The sequence below is a fragment of the Ictalurus punctatus genome, chromosome 22 (genome assembly GCF_001660625.3).
Source record: "Ictalurus punctatus breed USDA103 chromosome 22, Coco_2.0, whole genome shotgun sequence".
Taxonomy (NCBI): domain Eukaryota; kingdom Metazoa; phylum Chordata; class Actinopteri; order Siluriformes; family Ictaluridae; genus Ictalurus; species Ictalurus punctatus.
The window spans coordinates 3,372,332-3,392,768 of record NC_030437.2 but is presented as its reverse complement, the minus strand read 5'-3'; the positions used below and the strand labels follow the sequence as shown (position 1 = coordinate 3,392,768).

The 20,437-nt window shown below is 36.4% G+C and overlaps 2 protein-coding genes across 12 annotated transcripts in view; both read right to left on the bottom strand.

Moving 5' to 3' along the window:
* The window catches only part of LOC108255725 (deoxynucleoside triphosphate triphosphohydrolase SAMHD1), a 60,268-nt gene extending 52,411 nt beyond the window's left edge, over nucleotides 1–7,857 (bottom strand). The window contains exons 1-4 of one of the 7 annotated variants that reach the window (XM_053674245.1): nucleotides 7,829–7,846; nucleotides 4,296–4,367; nucleotides 3,940–3,990; nucleotides 2,585–2,745 (exon numbers count right to left, since the gene is read on the bottom strand). In XM_053674245.1, the coding sequence (XP_053530220.1) occupies nucleotides 2,585–2,745; nucleotides 3,940–3,960 (182 nt within the window). In that variant the 5' untranslated portion in view covers nucleotides 3,961–3,990; nucleotides 4,296–4,367; nucleotides 7,829–7,846. Of the gene's footprint in view, nucleotides 1–2,584; nucleotides 2,746–3,939; nucleotides 3,991–4,295; nucleotides 4,758–5,569; nucleotides 7,104–7,828 lie in introns of those variants that run through there. The other 6 variants (XM_053674246.1, XM_053674247.1, XM_053674249.1 and 3 more) reach the window with 6 other exon arrangements.
* A 6,882-nt stretch (nucleotides 7,858–14,739) lies between these two features.
* Nucleotides 14,740–20,437, bottom strand: part of LOC108255727 (deoxynucleoside triphosphate triphosphohydrolase SAMHD1) — a 31,002-nt gene continuing 25,304 nt past the window's right edge. For all 5 annotated transcript variants that reach the window (XM_053674251.1, XM_053674253.1, XM_053674250.1 and 2 more), the window contains exons 15-18: nucleotides 18,364–18,414; nucleotides 17,985–18,059; nucleotides 16,401–16,505; nucleotides 14,740–15,577 (exon numbers count right to left, since the gene is read on the bottom strand). In XM_053674251.1, the coding sequence (XP_053530226.1) occupies nucleotides 15,377–15,577; nucleotides 16,401–16,505; nucleotides 17,985–18,059; nucleotides 18,364–18,414 (432 nt within the window). In that variant the 3' untranslated portion in view covers nucleotides 14,740–15,376. The remainder of the gene's footprint in view (nucleotides 15,578–16,400; nucleotides 16,506–17,984; nucleotides 18,060–18,363; nucleotides 18,415–20,437) is intronic.

Here is a 20,437-nt window from a genome sequence, read left to right as displayed (position 1 = left end):
GGTGGGTGTTTCCAGCAGCATACAGGAAGTAACTGTAGATTGATGACCTTTTTTAAAATAAAATAATAAAAAAATAGATTTACACTACAGTATTCATTCATAATTAATTGTTAGTTAAATAATTAGTTGTTGGCTCCCAACAACAGTTAATGTAAAAAAATAAAATAAAATAATAATAAAAAAAATCACTGTCTAAAACTGCATAGCAACTGTGAGCTGTTAATTCTTTCTTCCTTTTTTTTCTTTCTTTCTTCTTATATTTTGTTACTATAATGTTGCATAGTTATGGTTTGTAACAATTCTGTCATATCAGGACAGTTCACTGCCATGCCACCAGAGGGCACCCTTCCCTGAGTTTTAAGAACTTTATTTTTTCAATAGACATCCACATGGACACTACACTGGAAAGCATTGCTGGTTATTTATTGAAATCTCTTCTCAAGGTATTAAAATCTTGAGAGTCCACTCAAGCTTTCCAAACACTCACAGAAAGATTTACAAATGCATCCATTCTACATCATCCTGATCCTTCTCTCCCATTGGTGATCGAGATAGAAGCCTCTGAAAATAGCATAGGAGCTGTACTATCTCTACATCATGGTAATTCTCCAAACCTGTGTCCCTTCTTCTAAAAAATCAGGAGGAATGAGGAAAGAGGAATGGTGATATTGGCTCTAGGGATCTGAACATCCCTTCTGCATCCTCACTGATCAGCAAAATCTTGTATATGTAATGTCTGTTAAATGAGTGAATCCACATCAAGCCAGACCAGCCCTCTTTTTCAATTGCTTTAATTTCATTATAACTTACAGACCTGGGTCAAAGAATACCAAGGCATGATGACGGTTACATGAAGCCACACCTACCAAAACTCTCTTTGACACTATCCTCCCCAAGTCCTTTTTTAAGAACACATTAATTTGAACATCATGGAAGACATCCAGTGATCCCTACCAGATGATCCATTTCCTTGCAAGTGCCCTGCTGGAAAAGTGATGTCTCACAGAATATGCATGAGTTGGTGATCCATTGGGTGCACACGTCCCTCAGCGCTGATCATTCAGGCATTTATTGGACCAAAATGTTAGTTGAGAAGTGACAATCTATATTTTCTTATGTTGAGACGTTTGTTAAAGCTTTTACTGTCTGTGCTCAGTCTCGCACTCCACACCAGCTACCAACAGACCTTCTTGAACCTTAATCCTTCCCACATACACCATGGTCCTACTTATGTAGGAGTTCATAAGTTCATCACTGACCTCCCCAACTCACAATGAAATACCACATTTCTAACCCTTCTCGATTGTTTCTCTAAAGCATGTCATCTAGTACAACCCCACAAACTTCCCATGACCATGGCGATAGTCAAGATCATGTTCACGATTCATGATGGCTATTTGGGCAATTCAACCTCCCTGTAGAAATTGTTTCAAACCAAGACTCCAGTTCATGTGCACAGTTTGGCAAACTTTTTGCTCACATCTTAACATCAGTGTTACAACCCACAATCCAGTGGCCAGGTGAAGCGTTTGAATGAGAAGATCAATAGGTTTCTGAGATCCTATTTACACAACAATAATGGACCCATTACCATAGGCAGAATTTTCCTAGAACTCCTGAACACACTCCTCTGAAAGTCTTACAACACCATGTTAAACTTGGTGAACTGGGAGGGATTTGTTCCAGAAAAAAAAGATCTTGGATCCCAGCAAACGGCATTCATGATCTCAATCACGGATTTCCACCAAGAACTTGGAGGCACCCATTTGAATGGTGGTTCATTTTTTGGGTGTGTGTGTGTTTCTGTAATGTCTCTTTGGGTTATTTCACCACCATGCCACCAGAGGGCATCCTTCCTGAGTTTTAAGAACTCTTCCTCAGTTGTTACATTCACTTCCTGTCATGAAAGCATTTAAAACAAATGGACACTAGGCCAGACTTAAAGCCTTGCTGATTACTTGTATTCATGTAAGGTCTGAGCCGTTTATATAATCTATGCTTTTCAATAAATGACCCCTTGCTCTCTGTTCTGATTTTCTTGTTGTTTTATTTAAATTATCCTCTGGTATTGATTCTCTGAATTATCTGTGCTTTTGACCTCTGCTTGGTTTTTGACTACGTATCCATTGGACTTAGTTATTATTAGCCTTTTGTAGATGACCCTAGACTGTTTTGGTTTTTTGAGTATTGCTTTTGGAAATTAAATCTCTAGGCAGTGATCTAGTGAAGTGGTAGCTCAGTTGGTAAGATGTTGGACTACTGTTTGGAAGGTTGTGAGTTCTATCCTGAGTACCACTAAGCAGCCACTGCTGGGCTCATGAGTAAGGCCCTCAACTGCTCATTTGTATAAATGATATAATTGTAAGTTGCTCTGGATAAGGGCATCTACTAAATATAACCTGCCTTCTGCATCTCTACTGTTACAGTAACCTAGTCCCATAATTGTCGCTGTTTTTGTATACTGTATCAAAATGTCTTCAAGTATTTTATCATTAAAATTTGTATTATTTGTTCCCCACATTAGCGGCCACTACCCTCCACCTTACATAGTTTCCTGTTCATATGAATGTGTTGACATTTTTACCCGAGGGAGTGCTCAAAGCGGTTGTGACAAGCTCCTGGAAAGACATAATAGATTCCTCCCATCTGCTTGATGTTCCTCAGGCGTTGAAACTCTGGTGTGTCAATGATGTCCACCAGCAGTGGATGCATCTTTATATGGCCATGGACAGAGTCATTGAAGATCTGCAATTAAAACAATTCTCAATTAATTCATAAGAACTAGCAATGCAAATATAGATGCCATTATTTTTATGTCCATCACTGTTATGTTTTTCCAACAAGGTCATAGAGTGAAGTATGATAATATTTTGCCATAAATACTGGCATCATACAGCACTCCTTGGAATCTTCTAGCTAAGCTGGCGAATGACAAGGAACATTGACATTTACCATATCCTCCAGACTATAGGAATGGCAAGACAAATTATATTGTATATTGTTATATTATATTGTATATTGAGGTTTGAGCTCAAAAGATGAAGGAGACAACAGATCAATTCTAGCTTTAATTTCCTTATATTTACATTTAGATTTGTTAAACAACTTGGCACCTTTTGTTTGAACCCACCCATTTTATTCCAGTCATCAAAAATATTGGAGCATGTGACTGATAGGTGTTTCTTGCTGCCCAGGTGTGATTTGTTAAATTGATTATATAAAGAATTAATAGCTCTGAAGGTCTACTCTTGGTTTGAGCCCCATGTTTCACCTGTGAAGACCGCATTTCTTTGTAAAATGGATAAACCAACTTCAAGTCAATCACCAGACCTTAACTCAATTGAACAGTATTTCACTTACTGAAGAGGAGACTGAAGGGAGAACCCCACCCATCCACGCCTTCCCCGTCTTATTTTAATTATTTCACGTTAAGACTATCTGTTCCATCACTTTTGCACACCTAAAAATTGGATGGTCTACCACCAAAGGCACCATATTCTGTAGGAGTCTGTAGCAGGTCAGAGGCACAGTTGGAATGCCAAAAATAAATAAAATATCCTTGTGAATGATTAAGGCACAACATTTATTTCACCTCTGTGTACGAATGCACGTGCATGCATGAATGCATGAATGTGTGTACGCAAAAGCAGCATAAATGACACAAAATAGAAGCACAAAAACAATGGACCCTCTCAGTTAGAAAACCCAATAGATTATGTTGGGTTCATAATCATCATAATGATCATAATGCTATGATGATAACATTAATTTTTCATTCCTCGACAATTCTCGACGAATATTTATTATTGTTTTTAAAAAAAATGTAAGTCTAGCCACCCAGCCTCTACATCGTACTTCTTCATAAGAAAGCACTTAACCATCACTTTGCTAATAAAAATACACAATGTAATGAAAATACATGTCTACACAACTTCTCACCTTGTATCTTTCTGTAGCCATGTTTTGCCCCGAACCTGAAGCCTTGTTTCACTTGAATAGATATGGGAAAAAATTAAGGTAAATATGTTATATAATTCACTCAAATCTATGCCCAAATTTCAGCACATATGTATCTTAAACTACTATACAACATCTCCATATGTTAAGATCAAAATAGCTAGATTCATTCATGTATTCATATATTCTCAGTAACTGCTTTATTCTTCAGAGCAGCATTGGATCCTTCTGCACAAACCTGCTGAGATTACTTATTAATATACTTGATAGATATTATACTGTTCAATTTTGGCATGCCTTACAACATATATATTCTAGCACATTTACAAAATCCTTACCTCTGATTGCTCTGCCAACTCTTCCCCTGTTTTGTTCAAGTGTAAATTTCTTGTTTCAGAGAAATGACAAGTCTAAGAGGAAATACACAATAAAATGAGGGGAAGAGCTCATTTTTTTTTTTTTTTTTTTTTTTTTTTTTTAAAGAGGTGTCATTATGGGTATAAAAACAAATATTAGAAAAATAAAAGTAAAATGTTAGTTGTATCCTGCCTCAATTCTGACTTGATTTCTTTAAATTGTCAGACAAAATGAGCAAATATACTGGGTTATGTCTCATTTTATACTATGTATGACATTACAGTTCAGTAAATATGGTTAAAGTTGTTTGCTGTACAATCTTCAGTCAGCAATTTTATGCTACCTTTTACGCATATAACTATGTTACTAGATGTATTCATATATTCTCAGTAACTGCTTTATTCTTCAGAGCAGCATTGGATCCTTCTGCACAAACCTGCTGAGCTTATCTTGATGTATATTATACTGTTAATTTTTGGCATTCCTTACAACATAATCTATATATATATATATATATATATATATATATATATATATATATATATATATATATATATATATATATATATTAAAGGTGTCATTCTGGGTATAAAAATATGAGAACAACAAAAGTAAAATGTAAATGTTGTTTCCTGTCTAAATTGTACGTTTCTTTCTTTAAAATCCTCAGAGAAATGAGCGAATGTACTGGATTATGTCTCATTTATGTTAAATGAAATAAATATTTTTACAGTTTTTTGCTTTACAATCAACAGTCAGCAATTTTATGCTACCTTTTAAACATATAACTATGTTTAAACTATAAAACCTGTGGTGAAAATATAAAGAAACTGGTTTTCCCTTTGAAATAATTGCAAGTAACTTCATTTACCAATTTTAAACTTGACCGGGATTATGGGAAATTGTCAATATGGCAACAAAAAATATGCTATATGTATATGCTACCTTAAAAATCAGCTTGTGTCATAGCATTTTACTGCCTCTGATTGATTTCCATATAGAAATTAATTGACTTTGTTATTAGATTAAGATATTAGATTTAGATATTTGAAATGACCAAAACAGCTGAAAACATTGACGTTTCCACAAAATAGAAAATCTATTTATCTAGTGTGAATGATCACAGTGATTTGTATCAATGTACAAGAATAAAAGTTCATTCCTTTTTATTGTATATTCATTAAAATAAGTTAACCTATATAATGTAAATAAAAAAAGTATATATAATAAAGTAATGCTGTAATTATTTGCTTACTTTTCTCAGCCTGTTGTTGTGAATCTCGCACAGTAGATCGAGGTGTATATATAGCCTAATATACTGTAAGCATTTCTAAATCAACATGCTCTGGACACACCTTTTTGAAAAATTCACTGACCACAATTACGTAATCTGCAATCCTGGACACTTCCTTGATTGTGAAAATCTGAAAAATCAATTATTATTGATTGGCTAATTGTTATATTAAAATATGTTCTGCTCGGAAGTAAATACTAGCTAAGGACTATTAAGCTTTCTGATCATCTTCACAGAAAAGAGTAAATATATATTTTGGACTGGTTCCAAATGTCAACTTGGCACTTTGGTATGTTGGTAATTCAACACCCATACATGTGGTTGTACTGGCAGAGGCACACTGAAGTTACAGTTCTTTCTTTGAAGCAAACTAAAAGAAAAGTATAAGAAAACATTGTCTTTCAGTATTAAGACAATTTCACTGGACTTATGGTACAATGATGCATATAACTGATCATTCAAAGCAGCAATATGTTTTTTAAATTCCATTTAGTATAATATGCAAAACTAGCCTAGCTAGAATGTTCTGAATACACACAGTACTCCACTGTCTTGATATGAAGGTCACTTGAGATTGTACACACAGCATGAATGCCAAATGAAGACAGTTAAGTACAATGGTTTCCCTCAAACAAGTTTTTATTACAGTTTGTTGCCCCCGTCCCAACTTTTTTGAGACATGTTGCGGCCATCAAAATCAAAATGACCTTTTTTTTTGCCTTAAAATGGTACATTTCCTCAGTTTAAACTTTTGATATGTTTTCTATGTTCTATTGTGAATAACATATGGGTTTATGAGATTTGTAAATCATTGCATTCTGTTTTGATTTACATTTTATACATTTTTTGGAATTGGGGTTGTATCACCCCAAATTAATTTTAGGAATAATGTTCTGTCATTTTCACAAGTTCAGTTGACCTTGATATATCCAGAAATATATTTCCGTACAATAAACATGGCATGGTTTATTGTACGGAAATGATACAGTTTTATTGTACGGAAGTGATTGACAGTTTTAGACATGACAGTTGAGCCTCATGAATGCACACACACTTTCCAACACACACCTGTAGTTCTTGACAGGTCTGTATCCATGTCTTATTCTGCTTTAAGTTGCTGTACTGATATTATAATTCAGTAACTATCAAACCATTGATAATTAATGAAGTGATGTCATGAACCAAAACACCTGACACTAGCTAAATTTCACAACAATTTAGTATTGACCTTAGCAAACACTCAAAGTTGCCTGGTAAGGTTAGCTAGTCAATCCTTTCCTCAAACAAGTAGGTTATGTTGAGTCAACGGTATATTCGTATATTTTCCAAATATCCAAAAATAGCACCAAAAAGTATATTTTCAGTTGGTGCGTTACATTTGCTACTTATACATATACTTTGTAAATACACTTTGTACATGATTGACCAGTGTCAGCGAGCTAGCAAATAGTAGCCCAGTCAGTAATGATTCAAAGCTCTAAATCGTTTTCCTGACAATAATCAATTTAAAAAAAAAACTTTAAAAACCAATATGCTTGTGAAAATTATATGACTACAATTTAGAATTTTACATGTTAATCAATGCTGTACTTTTCATTTGTGAGAGTGTTGCACCAGCTTAAGTTGCACTGCATACCTAAAGGTAGTGTTTCACAGCGAGCTCCAGCCGTGAATGCAGTCAATGCACTCATTGTTTCAATTGTTACAAATGATCTTACTGCTATTAGACATTTCAATTGAGCAAAGTAAAAGAAATCATGTACAGTTTGCATGAAATAGAAACTCTATTTCCCATAGCATCAGTGATTACAGTGATTATCATTAATGTAGAGCAATAAATGTTCTATTATTATTCTGTTATAAATTCTGAAAAAATTGCTGTTACTGTATATTCATTAAAATAACTTGAAAAAAATGTATCAAAAGCTAAAATAAGTTGTAAATAATTAAGACTGCACTGCAAAAATGTTTTGGAGGAAAACACTGACTTGGTTAAACTAGATAAATAAACATGGTTGCAGGCAAATCTATTTATTTGTCATAAGCACAAATGTGGTGTAAAAAAAGCTATTTTACTATTCAATCTTTATTTACTACTGAAGTACAAAATAATGATTGATAATCAATAATAACGGTTAATAATAAACCATGAAACTGTTCATCAAACAACAAATGTAAAGAATTGACTACTACAATATAGTATCAGCTTGTTTTGCTTACCTTTCTCAGCCTGATGCTGTGAAACTCACACAACAGGTTGGTGTCTATATATATCCTAAAGTATGCAGATCAAAATAAACAAGATCTGGGCACACCTTTGTTAAAAATTGGCTGCCCACAATGACATAATCTGAAAACATGGACACGTTGTTAATTGGTGAAATTCTGACACTCCTATAGTAATTATCATGTTAAAATATATTATGCTAGACCAGGGCCGTGCAGAAGGGGGAGGGACAGGGGCTCTGGGGGCTCGAGCCCATGTCCCTTTTCTAAATTATTTAAAAGTGCCCCCTCAACATTAATTAGTAAACAATTATATTATGTAAAAAAGCATTTGAATTCAAATTAACACGAGAGCATGCACACAACAGTAACAAATTAATCACAAGAATGTCAGAGAATTTTTCTATTTATTTTTCTGACTCGAATCTGATGTCAGATAGCCTCGTTGTCATGACGCAATCATGATGCATGTAGGGTCAACAGACAGACAGGTAATCTCAAACCACTAGCTCTTCTGCTAACTTTTTCCTAATTATTAGCATTTTATATGCTTATCGCCAGTAGTTTTCAAATTGATTGAGAGGCAATGTGTTAGTAAGTACTAGCTACTCAAGCTCGTTAAATATCCAGACATGCAAGTAACCCTTTTATAGTATATGTATGTTATTTAGTCAGCAAAGGCACAATGCCAAACAGACAGAGATGGCAGAAAATTAAAGAAAAACTGAAGGAGGCAGCAAAGGGGACAGTTTCCTTATTATCATGGGTGAAAAAAGTGAGCTACTATGAGACAGATAGTTGCAAAAATAGTTGCAAAAAAGGCATCATATGATAGTCGGTGTTACACAGTGTTCTGATTACCCTTGCCTCCTGCAGCACCGCCCCAATGTCGTTTTGCTTTTTTACATTAATAAAAACTATTTAGTTCAGTTGGAGAATGTTCAACAGACGCTATAAACTGAAAGCGTCTGCTCCATTCAGCAGGAGCTGCAGAGTCGCAGCACAAAATAATGACTTTCCAAGATCGTGAATATAGTTATACTAATATACATATAGCAACTTGGCCCTTGTTAACTAATATGGTCAATTTAGTCCTGTAGCCTAACTGATATGAAAAAAACTGTGATATAAGATCATTAAAATCGCAATTTATCTTTTTAAAATGAAATTTAGAAGGCTATAATGACTAGCTTTGAGACTAAAAAGCTGGTTCAGCAAGCAGCGCTGCAGTTTTATGGAAATCGCAATGCTGCTGCCAAATGTAATTAAATTGTGAAATTAATAGTTTTATTGACTTTTAGAGTAAGTGACATAAAGTGGGTGTGTCACTACATTTGTGGATGGTAATATTGTAGGTTTAAAAAAAAAAAACATTTTCGTAATGTTTAATATTTCTTTCAAAGATTATTTGGATTCATCTCTCCAATAAAAGTTGCCATTTTGCTGTAATTATTTCTATGAATGTTCAAATAAAATACCATTAGGATATATTAATTAGTGTCACTCATATTCAGTAATGTTATTATATATAAAATAGGTTTTTAGGCATGGTTGCCAGTGTAAACTTATTTGAAATGCAGTTTGATAAATAAAAATGGACACACACATACACACATGGTTATACTGGCATGGTCACAAATCTAAACCTTCTGGCAGAGGCAATTAGGTTTTGGGCTGAAGTATCCTGGTGCTTAACAGAACTCATCTTTACAACCTCCACAAAATAGCACCAAAACATCAACGAATTTACAGTGGGTTTTTACGCATCAACACATTTTACAGTACATTTGTACACAGTCCAGTTTTTACCAAACATGCCAATTGTGTGCATGGTCTGGAAGTTTTGACCACAACACACGGTCTGGCTCTGACCTTCTGTTTATTCCTCAGTCTCTCCTCAAGACTATCAAGAGTTTTCCAAAATCATGGTCACAACATGATACAAGTTTATGCCATATAACACTGAAAAGAAAATAATCTGCTAAATAGTTAGCTTCACTAAAGAAGCTTGTGACCTCTAGCTTGCTGGACCTATAAATAAACAAAAAAGAAAACAAATAATCACACAAATAATACCTTATACTTAGAATTTATCTTAAATCCACTGAGGTAATGTGCAGTTGATTCACAAAGAGGGTCTACAAAGGATTGTGTCTTTTAAATGAGTGAAATATCCTAAGTAATAGGCAATTTTGAGTGTTTCCACTAAAACTTGGACACTTTCTTGATTGCTGACGTTCTGAAATTCTGCAAAAATGACAAACTAATTTTTATGTTAAAATATGTTATGCTAGGCAGTGCATACTAGCGAAGCCTTCTGAAAACTTTCACAGAAAATAATAAATATATATTTTGGAAGGGTTCTGTTACGTATCGGGACTGGAGACAGATGCAGGTCAAAGTCTTTATTAACAGTAGACAAACAAACACAGGAAACGCGGTCTTCACCAGGAAAACAAGAAACTGGTATCGTGGCTTGAAACTAGAGCAGGGCACGAAACCAGACCACATGCTAACGCATTCACTATCGTAATCAAACATAACCGGGAACCGCATCAGACGTTTGGTACAAACTATACCAACTATAATACTGCGCGAAGGGCGCAGTCACACGGGGAGTTTAAATAGCAAACCTAATCAAACCAAAACATGGACACCTGGGGCAAATCAGAGACATGATCAAACTTAATTCAATGTCCAAGCGGAAAGCGAACGAAAACAAAAGAGTCACGTGACCAGTCAGAAGCCGTGCCGCAGTGCCATCTGCTGGCCGTGGCGTAACAAGTTCTGTGTTAATATTGCACTTGAGAGACAAGGGCAAGGTTGCAGCCAGATATCTGTACACAGAATATATAGAGACATGGATAATAAAAGGTGTGAAATCACAAAACCAGACAGGGTAATTCACATAAAAGGCAGTTGTGGCGGTTGGTGCTGTAGGGGTCCACTCATTGGTCCAACAACAATATCCAATGACGTGGTGGAAGGATTACCGCGTGCTTCTGTCTCTTTGAAATGATGTGAATACATTTTGATTATTAAATTTGTCATTCCAAATCTTCTTGACTCTCTCTTAAATTACATCTGACTCCAATTGTAAAAACCTCAATGTTGTATTTATTTCTTAGCTTTTTGCATTTTGATACTTTTGATCTTCTACATTTGATTAATTCTAGATAATTCTATACTTTAAATTGTGCTCGTTCATTCGGATTCCATGTCGAGTCTCGCGCCGGTTATGAACGCGGATCTCATGGTCACAAACTTGCCAGTCTTGGTCATTAGCCAGAGGTAATTGACAAATACTGTTTAGACAACCGCCCCATGCTTACGCTTTCCTAAATAGTACTTTAATAGTGCCCTTAGATAGTAACGCTTAGTTATAGTAACGTTATTTCTAGTCAGAGGTCATGACCACTAAAATCTACAGAATTAGACCATTAATATCTAAGTAAAATTAGCTTTATATAATCATGCCATAGTTTCCTATCTACACAATAACTAGAAGAATATTACAGTAATCAGAGGTTTAGACTTCATCCTATTTAGACTTGGTCGATCAACTTTATGTTGTCCAAAAGGAAATTTTCTATCGAGCCTGTACACTCATGTAGACACTCATGTACCTGTACACACATGCCAAAATGTTAGCATGGACTCTAAACTCTCAGTTGGTGTGCCCCAATGCTCCACCTAAACCTGGATTTTAGCCTGCACTTTGAAGCCTTCGCGTAAGAGCAGGCTGAGAGCTAAAGGGTGCTTCAGATTCTGCTGCAGCCCATGCCACATGTGAAGCTCATGAAGATGGCCACCATGGATGATCTGGAGGCTTTCCTGGAGCACTTCGAGCATGTAGCAGCTGTGTGAGGATGTCCGTAGGTGGAATGGGCTCTGCATATCCACCTCTTGCTATCGGAGGAAACAAAGCAGCTGCCGCCATGGACGTAGCTAGAGTAATCCTGTGTCAGGGTGGTCCTGTGGCATGTCGGCCACACATCTGAGAAGCATCACTAGTGCTTCTGGTCTCTGCAGCTCTCCGAGATCGGTTGCTCCATCACCTACGCTCAGCGGCTGAAGGTCTTGTGGTTGATGGCAGAGGGGCAAGAGGCAGATTGGATCATCGAGCTGGTGGTACTGGAGCAGTTTGTGCTACTGGCTGAAGCCATTCAGTTGGCGGAAGATCACTTGGTGACAGTTCCTGGTCCAGGCCACTCTCTTTTTTCCTGCTCTCTCCCTCCCTCCACTTAAAAAAAAATTGCCATGGACATCGTTGAACCATTAGGAAAGGTGTATCTGAGGCTATCGCTTTGTGTTAGTTCTGGTGGATGATTCAATGCGATGTCCAGAAACAGTTCTTATTACATACAGTATCTCACAAAAGTAAGTATACACCTCACATTTTTGTAAATATTTGATTATATCTTTTCATTTGACAACACTGAAGAAATGTCACTTTGCTACAATGTAAAGTAGTGTGTACAGCTTGTGTAACAGTGTAAATTTGCTGTTCCCTCAAAATAACTCAACACTCAGCCATTAATGTCTAAACAGCTGGCAACAAAAGTGAGTACACCTCTAAGTGAAAATGTCCAAACTGGGCCCAATTAGCCATTTTCCCTCCCCGATGTCATGTGACTTGTTAGTTCTACAAGGTCTCAGGTGTGAATGGGAAGCAGGTGTGTTAAATTTGGTGTCATCGATCTCACACTCCCTCATACTGGTCACTGGAAGGTCAACATGGCACCTCATGGCAAAGAACTCTCTGAGGATCTGAAAAAAATAATTGTTGCTCTACATAAAGATGGCCTAGGCTATAAGAAGATTGCCAAGACCCTGACACTGAGCTGCAGCACGGTGGCCAAGACCAGTGGTTTAACAGGACAGGTTTCACTCAGAACAGGCCTCGCCATGGTCCACCAAAGAAGTTGAGTGCATTTGCTTAGTGTCCTATCCAGAGGTTGTCTTTGGGAAATAGATGTATAAGTGCTGCCAGCATTGCTGCAGAGGTTGAAGGGGTGCGGGGTCAGCCTGTCAGTGCTCAGACCATACGCCGCACACTGCATCAAAATGGTCTGCATGGCTGTCGTCCCAGAAGGAAGCCTCTTCTAAAGATGATGCACAAGAAAGCCCACAAACAGTTTGCTGAAGACAAGCAGACTAAGGACATGGATTAGTGGAACCATGTCCTGTGGTTTGACGAGACCAAGACCGATGGTCTGATGAGACCTTATTTGGTTCAGATGTTGTCAAGGGTGTGTGGCGGCAACCAGGTGAGGAGTACAAAGACAAGTGTTTCTTGCCTACAGTCAAGCATGGTGGTGGGAGTGTCCTGGTCTGGGACTGCATGAGTGCTGCCAGCACTGGGGAGCTACAGTTCATTGAGGGAACCATGAATGCCAACATGTACTGTGACATACTGAAGCAGAGCATAATCCCAGCATGTATTCCAGTGTGATAACGACCCCAAACACACTTCCAAGACGACCACTGCCTTGCTAAAGAAGCTGAGGGTGAAGGTGATGGACTAAACCCTATTGAGCATCTGTGGGGCATCCTCAAACGGAAGGTGGAGGAGCACAAGGTCTCTAACATCCACCAGCTCAGTGATGTCATCATGGAGGAGTGGAAGAGGACTCCAGTGGCAACCTGTGAAGCTCTGGTGAACTCCATGCCCAAGAGGGTTAAGGCAGCGCTGGAAAATAATGGTGGCCACACAAAATATTGACGCTTTGGCCCAATTTGGACATTTTCACTTAGGGGTGTACTCACTTTTGTTGCCAGCGGTTTAGACATTAATGGCTGTGTGTTGAGTTATTTTGAGGGGACAGCAAATTTACACGGTTACACAAGCTGTACACTCACCACTTTACATTGTAGCAAAGTGTCATTTCTTCAGTGTGTCACATGAAAAGATATAATCAAATATTTACAAAAATGTGAGGGGTGTACTCACTTTTGTGAGATACTGTAATGTTAAAACATTGAAAAGAGATCCCCATTCCTATATTTTGCATAGGGCTCCCAAATCACTGACTGAAATGTGTTGAGTGTACTTAAATGTGCCAAGACGGATTATCAGTATTACAGCTTTAACTGTCTAGCCTTCCAGCTTTCACTCCTAAAACACTTCCATCCAAACTAAGGTTTAAAGTAAACACATTTTCACTAAGTACATGCATTTACAGCATGATGGATACTCTCTGTACCCCAGAGAAAAACCAAAGACACGTACAGTATGACGAGGGCAGACAAGAGCTTAGTATTCAGTAGAAGAGCTTAGCAGAGACCAGTAGAAAAGTTTCTGCAGTCAAAATAGATAATAATTGTCTTCAAAAATGTTACAGCTATCATTATAATTATATATTATATATATATATATATATATATATATATATATATATATATATATATATATATATATATATATATATATATATATATGCAGAATTATATTAAAGTATTGCCACTAAATGAATGTTAGCATTTTGCTAAGACCAAGAATTGTTTTATTTATTAAAGAAACTTTTTTCCATGGATAGTTAATGTTGTGGAATGTCTGTGAAGCAACTCTCTCTAAATTAATATAAAAGAGAGAGAGAAAAAAAAGCCCACAGCTTGTCTTCTGTCTTGAAGACTTTTTAAGTCAGAAAACATAAATTTACAACTTTATAAAGCACTGATGCTGGAAACGGAGACTCCTTCCATAAATGTTATGTAAATGACTCCTTAAAGACAGCTTCAGCGTATCACTGATTACACACAAAAAAATAAAATAAAAAATCTGTTTATGTGAGCAGCGCTTCTGCTAATGTGTGGCCATTAATATAATTATTGGTTGTGCTCTGGTTCTGAGCAGTGTGGCGTTATGCATGTTTCTTACAAAGTGAGAACAACAGACACGCAAATTAAGATATTTTTTTAATCACACAATTCTTTCATCACACAGCCAATCACCGGTGTCTTAAACTTTTTATTTCGTTTAACTTTGTATATGCTAAAATCTAAAACAAAAAAATGCCCCACCCCCCAAAAAAACAACAACAACCAAAAAACAGATCAAACCATAGCATGTGACTTATAAATGAAACATGATTATATTACTTATGCTAATATGTAATTCAGATGCCACAATCCCCTAAGATAAGTACATGAAATAAAAGTTGAAACATAGCCATAAATTTGAGATAACAGAAAAAAACATGCTTAGTTTTATAAGCTTTGACTTGTAACCCTCTTAATGTATAACACAATGATTACTAAGTTATTCTTGATCATTCTTTTATAATAAACCGTGTACCAAAATGTGTGAAGTACCAAAATCATTCACAATGTCAACTACATCAAAAGTTACAGAAAATCCCCAAAAGAAACCTACCCTACATGTACAGAAAATCAAATGCACACTATATGAATTTTAGATCAATATTCCTGCAACCACCATGCACAAGTGAGTTTATTTTCTCCACATTAGCCAAGTCAAAATAAACTCTTTTTTTTCAACTCAAATTTTTTCACGAACATTATAGAGTAGACTTCTTCCTGCTACTCATCATCACTTGAATTTTCACTCGATTCCTCGCTGGAATCCTCACATGATTCATCACTTGAGTCTTCCCTTACATCATCCTTCTCCACTAACTCCCAGAATTCTCTGATGGGTGGGTTTTTTGGAAGCTTTCCATTACCTTTGTAGAACAGCATGACCTTGATTTCGGCAAAGATTGTGGGCAGAATGAATGAAACCTGCAGAGATGCAAAATAATTAAAACACTGGATCTGTAACAGAGAAGTCAATAGGAGAACAACTACAGTTAGCAGTGCATGTGCTGAATCAGCTCGCAATGAACTTCCAGCAGCTGCCCAACCTACATGCCCCGACTTCTTACCAGTCTCCAGTTCTCGTAGCCTGACCAGAGCCAATGAAAGAGGATCAGAGGATAAACTACAAATGTTTTTTTTTTTTTTTTTTTTTTTTTTACATCAGACCACATAACGGGAAAATATCAAGGCAAGGTCATAGAAAGGTACATCACAAAATATTTAAAACATTTGACTATTAATGTTGTTATAATTTATTCTGTCGTTGAACATATTCAAATGCAGATTGTAGCTGCTTCACTCTCCTTTGTTGCTATGGCTTATTACTAAAATGTCAGGAATGTTATTACTGTACTAAACGTTAATAAAATGTTGCACGAGAACCCATCAGAACAGTGGGCTTCCAGATGTAATTACAAAACCATTCACATTTGGCCTCCTCTTAACATCTGGTTTAGGAGCAACTTTACACCCTGACTTAGGCAAAACTTTTGTTCAACTGTTGCAAGTGTACCCAATCAGTCATTACCCATCTGGCTCACCCCCAAACCCCAACATCACCATGCTGACCCGTGCTAAATTACACCCTCACCAGCTGCAGACCTTTAATTATATAAATTCATAAAGTAATTTCAGAACCCACAGACACATTATGTTTATGAAGAGGTCAAGTGTATAGTTTTGAAATAGGTAACAATCTACAGTCATGTGTAGAAGGGATAGATTAATAAAGATAATACAGATCTACCTCATTTCTGGACAGTTTCACTGATTTGTGTGGCTTGTTCTTCCTGTAGAATCCAAGAGATTTGATTGGATCTTTGTCGTCCTTTCCATAATTCAATCTGACAAGCTGTAATGGATGAAAACGACAATTACTAAATATGTTTTAGCATTAAGCAACAGTACAAATGTAAGATTTGGCTAAAGTAATTGAAGGCATTTGAACTATTTTTGCCCATATTTCTTCCATGCAATTGTTGCATAGCTGGTGTGCAAACGTAATTACTTAATTGTCTTCTGAAAGAGTAACATGCATATACAGTGGATTCAGAAAGTATTCAGATCCCTTTACTTGTTGCACACTTTATGGTTTTGTGGATTTCATTTTGAATATATATATATATATATATATATATATATATATATATATATATATATATATATATATATATATATATATATATATATATATATATATTACTATTACCAGTTCTACCATCAATCTACACTTAATCACTCATAATGATGAAGGTACATTTAACATTCAACATGGCAGACATTCAGCTTATTCAGTGTGTTGAGTGCAGGATGTGCAGGATCCAGGGTAATCCTAGACTGTTATGCATAGCATAGGTTTTCAAAGGTAGTTTTTCACTTAGGAGTTAATGATGTACACCTTTGTCAGTCAGCGGTTACTAAGAGTAACATTGTCTAGGTGCTTAAATTAGCGAAGGTGATGTCCGATGAAGTAATATGCCCCAATCCAATACAGCGTGGCGATGTAGCTTACAGCAGGTTATAGTTGCTGCCGGATGTCCAGGTGCTGCTCCAAAAACAATGTGGGCTTTATAGATAATTGGAGTAGATTTGAGGCAGGATTGTTAGGGTAGACAGATAGACAGCTAGACAATCAGATTAACCATGTAGATAACAATATATAACCATATCAGACCAGCGATTAGAATGTTTTACTCCCCTTCGAGAGACCAAACTAATTTTACTAATTTCGATAATCAAAATCATCAAAATCATCAGCTTTTATACTAGATCTCTTACCTACACGTTTCCTCAAACAGATACTGCCAGAAGCAATCAAACCTCTTCGAAAAATAATGAATTCTTCCCTTAGCGCTGGCTATGTATTCAGACACTATATTCAATACTTTGTAGAAGCCCCTTTGACAGCAATTACATCTACAAATCTCCTTGTATATGTTTCTATAAGCTTTGAATTTGGGCAGTTTATCCCATTCTTCATGGCAGAGCCTCTCAAGCTCTGTCAGATTGGATGGAGAGTATTTGCGAACTGAAATCATCAGGTCTCACTACAGATGTTTGATGGGGTTTAAGTCTGGGCTTTAGCTGGGCCACTTAAAGACATTTAAAAGGGTCTGAATACTTTTGTGAATAAGAGATTTTGTCACTTTAGGTGGGTAAAATGGCACATGCACAACACAAAAGTGTGCAGTGTAACTTTCTGACTCCATGTATGTTATTAGTGTTATGATTAGTGGACTGTACATACTGCACTTTAATATATAAATGTTATAAAATATTAATATAAATGTTGTAAATATTATAGGTGTTTTATATTATTTTTGTCACTTACCTTGACAAAAAATTTGCTTTCACTGATTTGTTTCTTCTTGAACCACTCCTGCCATTTCTTGCACTTGCACTTGCACTTACACACACACACACACACACACACACACACACACACACACACACACACACACACACACACACACACAGTGTTAGAAAACTCAGCACCTCTATGGACCCCACAATGTTTTTGATTTGTGCTGAAAAATAAAAATAAAAAAAACAAAACAAAAAAACTCAAAACTTAACAACTATGGCTAACTCGGTAACTGTCTAATGTACTCTCTTCCTGGATAAAAATCAGTAAAACACAAAAATTTAAAATGACTTTAGATTTTTAAGCTGATGACCAAAAACAGCATAAACCACAAAATCCCACTTACAGGTCTTGTTGAGCCTTTTTGAATAAGCTCCAGCCACTTCTTTACCACTGCCTAGTAACACACACACACACACACACACACACACACACACACACACACACACACACACACACACCATTCTGCAAATACTACAAAATCTGAGTATAAGACCAGGTAAGGCTGAAGTCTGAATTCATTGGTAGCTGTGACATGCTATTTCTTCTTTAATACCTTCATATCTCTGGATATCCATTTAACACAATTTATCTTCAAAATTATCTAATCCTCATAATAAAGTTTCTGAAACTGATGTATTTTTAAAGTAATGAGCAAGTGCAGTGGGGCAAATAAGTATTGAACACGTCAACATTTTTAAATATATATATATATATATATATATATATATATATATATATATATATATATATATATATATATATATATATATATATATATATATATATATATATGTATGTATAATAGTATATATAGTATATATATTTATATATGTATAAATATATTTTAAAGTAAATATATTTCCAATTGTCATGTCACAGCAAACCAGTGACTACATTTCCCATCCTGCACTGCAGCCTACAAACATGGCCACCATGGACTACACTTCTTCAACACACGTTCACCTTCTCCGGAATTCTAATCACACACACCTGTTTCCAATCTCCCACACACTCACACCACAGTATATTAGAGACTGTTTAAACACTATGACTTTGTGTAGAATTGAGTTTAGCTCTTTACCAAGCGGTTGTTCTTTGTTTTCGTCTCGTTTCGTTTCATGTTCATTGACCTCGTTTCTTATTTCCCAACTCTGATTCTAGCCTCGCCCTATTTATCTCGCCCTGTTTGCTGATCGCCTGACCCATTGCCTGTTTTGACCACGCTTCTGTCTAATGATTTGGATTTGTCTGCCTGTCTCTCTCTATTAAACGGCTTTTACTGCACTTGCATCCATCCTCAACTCCATCACGCACAGGATCATGACACCAATGAGGTTATTCATATGAAATTTTCACCAGACATCAGTATTAACTCGAGAAATATGGAAATATAAAAAAATTCACAACGTTAAAGTGCATAAATAAAGTTATGTGTAATAAAGAGGAGTGACATGGGAAAAAGTGTTGAACATGCTAAGAAAAAGCAGTTTTCTAAGGTAAGGTAAGGCAAGGAACCAGCTAAAATCCGTAAGTAGTTAGAAAGTAATTATACCCCCTATCAGTGCAAATTAATATCAGCCGGGTTAGTAAATTGATGGTCTATAAAAAGGCTTTTCGTTACCAAGGTGTCACACAAGAAACATCTCATGATGGGTAAAAGCAAAGAGCTCTCCCAAGACCTTCACAACCTTATTGTTGCGAATGGAATCGGATACAGACGTATTTCAAAACTTCTGAATCCTCCAGTAAGCACCATTGGGGTCATTATCCACAAGTGGATTAACTCCGTAATCAACCGGCCACGGACAGGAGCTCCTCGCAAGATTTCTAACCAGGGAGTCAGAAAAATAGTCAGAAGAGTAGCTCAAGATTCAAGGACCACTTGGAAAGAGCTCCAGAAACACTTGGAGGCAGCAGGTACCATCATCACAGAGAAAACTATAGGCAATGCAGTCCAGTGCTCACGCTCACCCCGCAAGACTCCATTACTAAAAAAAGGCATGTCGAAGCTCATTTAAAGTTTGCTACAACTCATTTGGACAAGCCTATGAAATACTGGGAGAGTGTAGTCTGGTCAGATGAGAGCAACATGTAACTTTTTGTCTGTCATACTACACACCATGTTTGGAGAAGAAATGGCACTGACATCACCCTAAAAACACTACACCAACAGTGAAGTTTGGAGGTGGAAGCATCATGGTGTGGAGATGTTTTTCATCGTATGGTTCTGGTAGACTTCATATAATTGAAGGAACAATAAATGGAGCCTTTTACCGTGAGATTAGAGTGTTAGAATATCCCAGTCAATCACCTGACTTGAATCCAGTTGAACAAGATTTAAAGACAATATGTTTAGAAGAATGGGCCAAAATCACACCTGAATACTGCGACTGATTAATTTCTTCATACAGAAAACG